The sequence below is a fragment of the Nanorana parkeri genome, unplaced genomic scaffold (genome assembly GCF_000935625.1).
Source record: "Nanorana parkeri isolate BGI_ZX_2015 unplaced genomic scaffold, ASM93562v1 scaffold685, whole genome shotgun sequence".
NCBI lineage: Eukaryota > Metazoa > Chordata > Amphibia > Anura > Dicroglossidae > Nanorana > Nanorana parkeri.
Window position 1 is genome coordinate 438,194 of NW_017306953.1, and position 1,060 is coordinate 439,253.

The 1,060-nt window shown below is 42.2% G+C and overlaps 1 protein-coding gene across 1 annotated transcript in view; it reads right to left on the bottom strand.

Moving 5' to 3' along the window:
- Window positions 1-1,060, bottom strand: part of MIA2 (melanoma inhibitory activity 2) — a 28,171-nt gene that overhangs the window by 22,751 nt on the left and 4,360 nt on the right. The window contains 3 exon segments of the mRNA XM_018563684.1: window positions 83-187; window positions 295-366; window positions 803-913. Coding sequence (XP_018419186.1) covers window positions 83-187; window positions 295-366; window positions 803-913 — 288 coding nt within the window.

Sequence of the window (1,060 nt, forward strand, 5' to 3'; positions counted from 1 at the left end):
GCTGTTTGATATTTTTTTTTTCCCCAAAAAAAAAAAATTGTAGAAGAAAACAGTCCCTCTTTATTTCTCGGTAGTAGCTTACCTGTTTAATGCTCTCCTGTAGGTAGTCCTGCTCTTCCACTGCATCGCACACCGATGACTCCATCTGTCCTTGGGTGATTTCAAACACTTTCCGTGTTGTGCGGATCTGTACAAAGAAGTCAGGTCATGTGACACGTTCTAGCAAAGTACTGCCTAAGGTAGCAGAGTGCAGAATTTCCCATCTAAAAAGAAAAGTTCCCTCCGAAATCTCACCTCTTCCTTCAAAGACTTCTCGCTTTTTAAACTATCTTCCAGAGCTTTGATTTTCTCATTCAGTTCAGAGAGCTGAAAAATATTTTTTTAGAGATTTGTTAATCTTTTTTTGGCACTGACAGAGACAGACAGTCTATGTTCCTCCATTCTCAGTGATGTCACCGGTCTCTAGTTATTGGATAGGCTGCATTCTCAGTGATGTCACCGGTCTCTAGTTATTGGATAGGCTGCATTCTCAGTGATGTCACCGGTATCTAGTGAATGGATAGGCTGCATTCTCAGTGATGTCACTGGTCTCTAGCGATTGGATAGGCTGCATTCTCAGTGATGTCACCGGTATCTAGTGAAGGGATAGGCTGCATTCTCAGTGATGTCACCGGTCACTAGTGAATGGATAGGCTGCATTCTCAGTGATGTCACCGCTTTCTAGTGAATGGATAGGCTGCATTCTATGTGATGTCACCGGTCTCTAGTTATTGGATAGGCTGCTTTCTTATGGATATGTTACCGTATTGTCCAGCTCTGACCCCCGCTCTCTCTCTCCATCTAGCTCCTGCTCCAGTCTGGTAATATTCTCCTCCAGTTCTCGGTTAGATGTCTGTAGTGTCTCCTGTAAAGCCTATTGATAGGAAATCCATGCATTACCGCAATCATCAGCACAGTGGTGATAACAAAAGTTAAAGTGTATCTAAACCCCCCCCAAAAAAAAAAAAAAAAAAAAAAAAAAAAAACTTTAAAAAACACACCTACGATGCGGGGTTTTTCG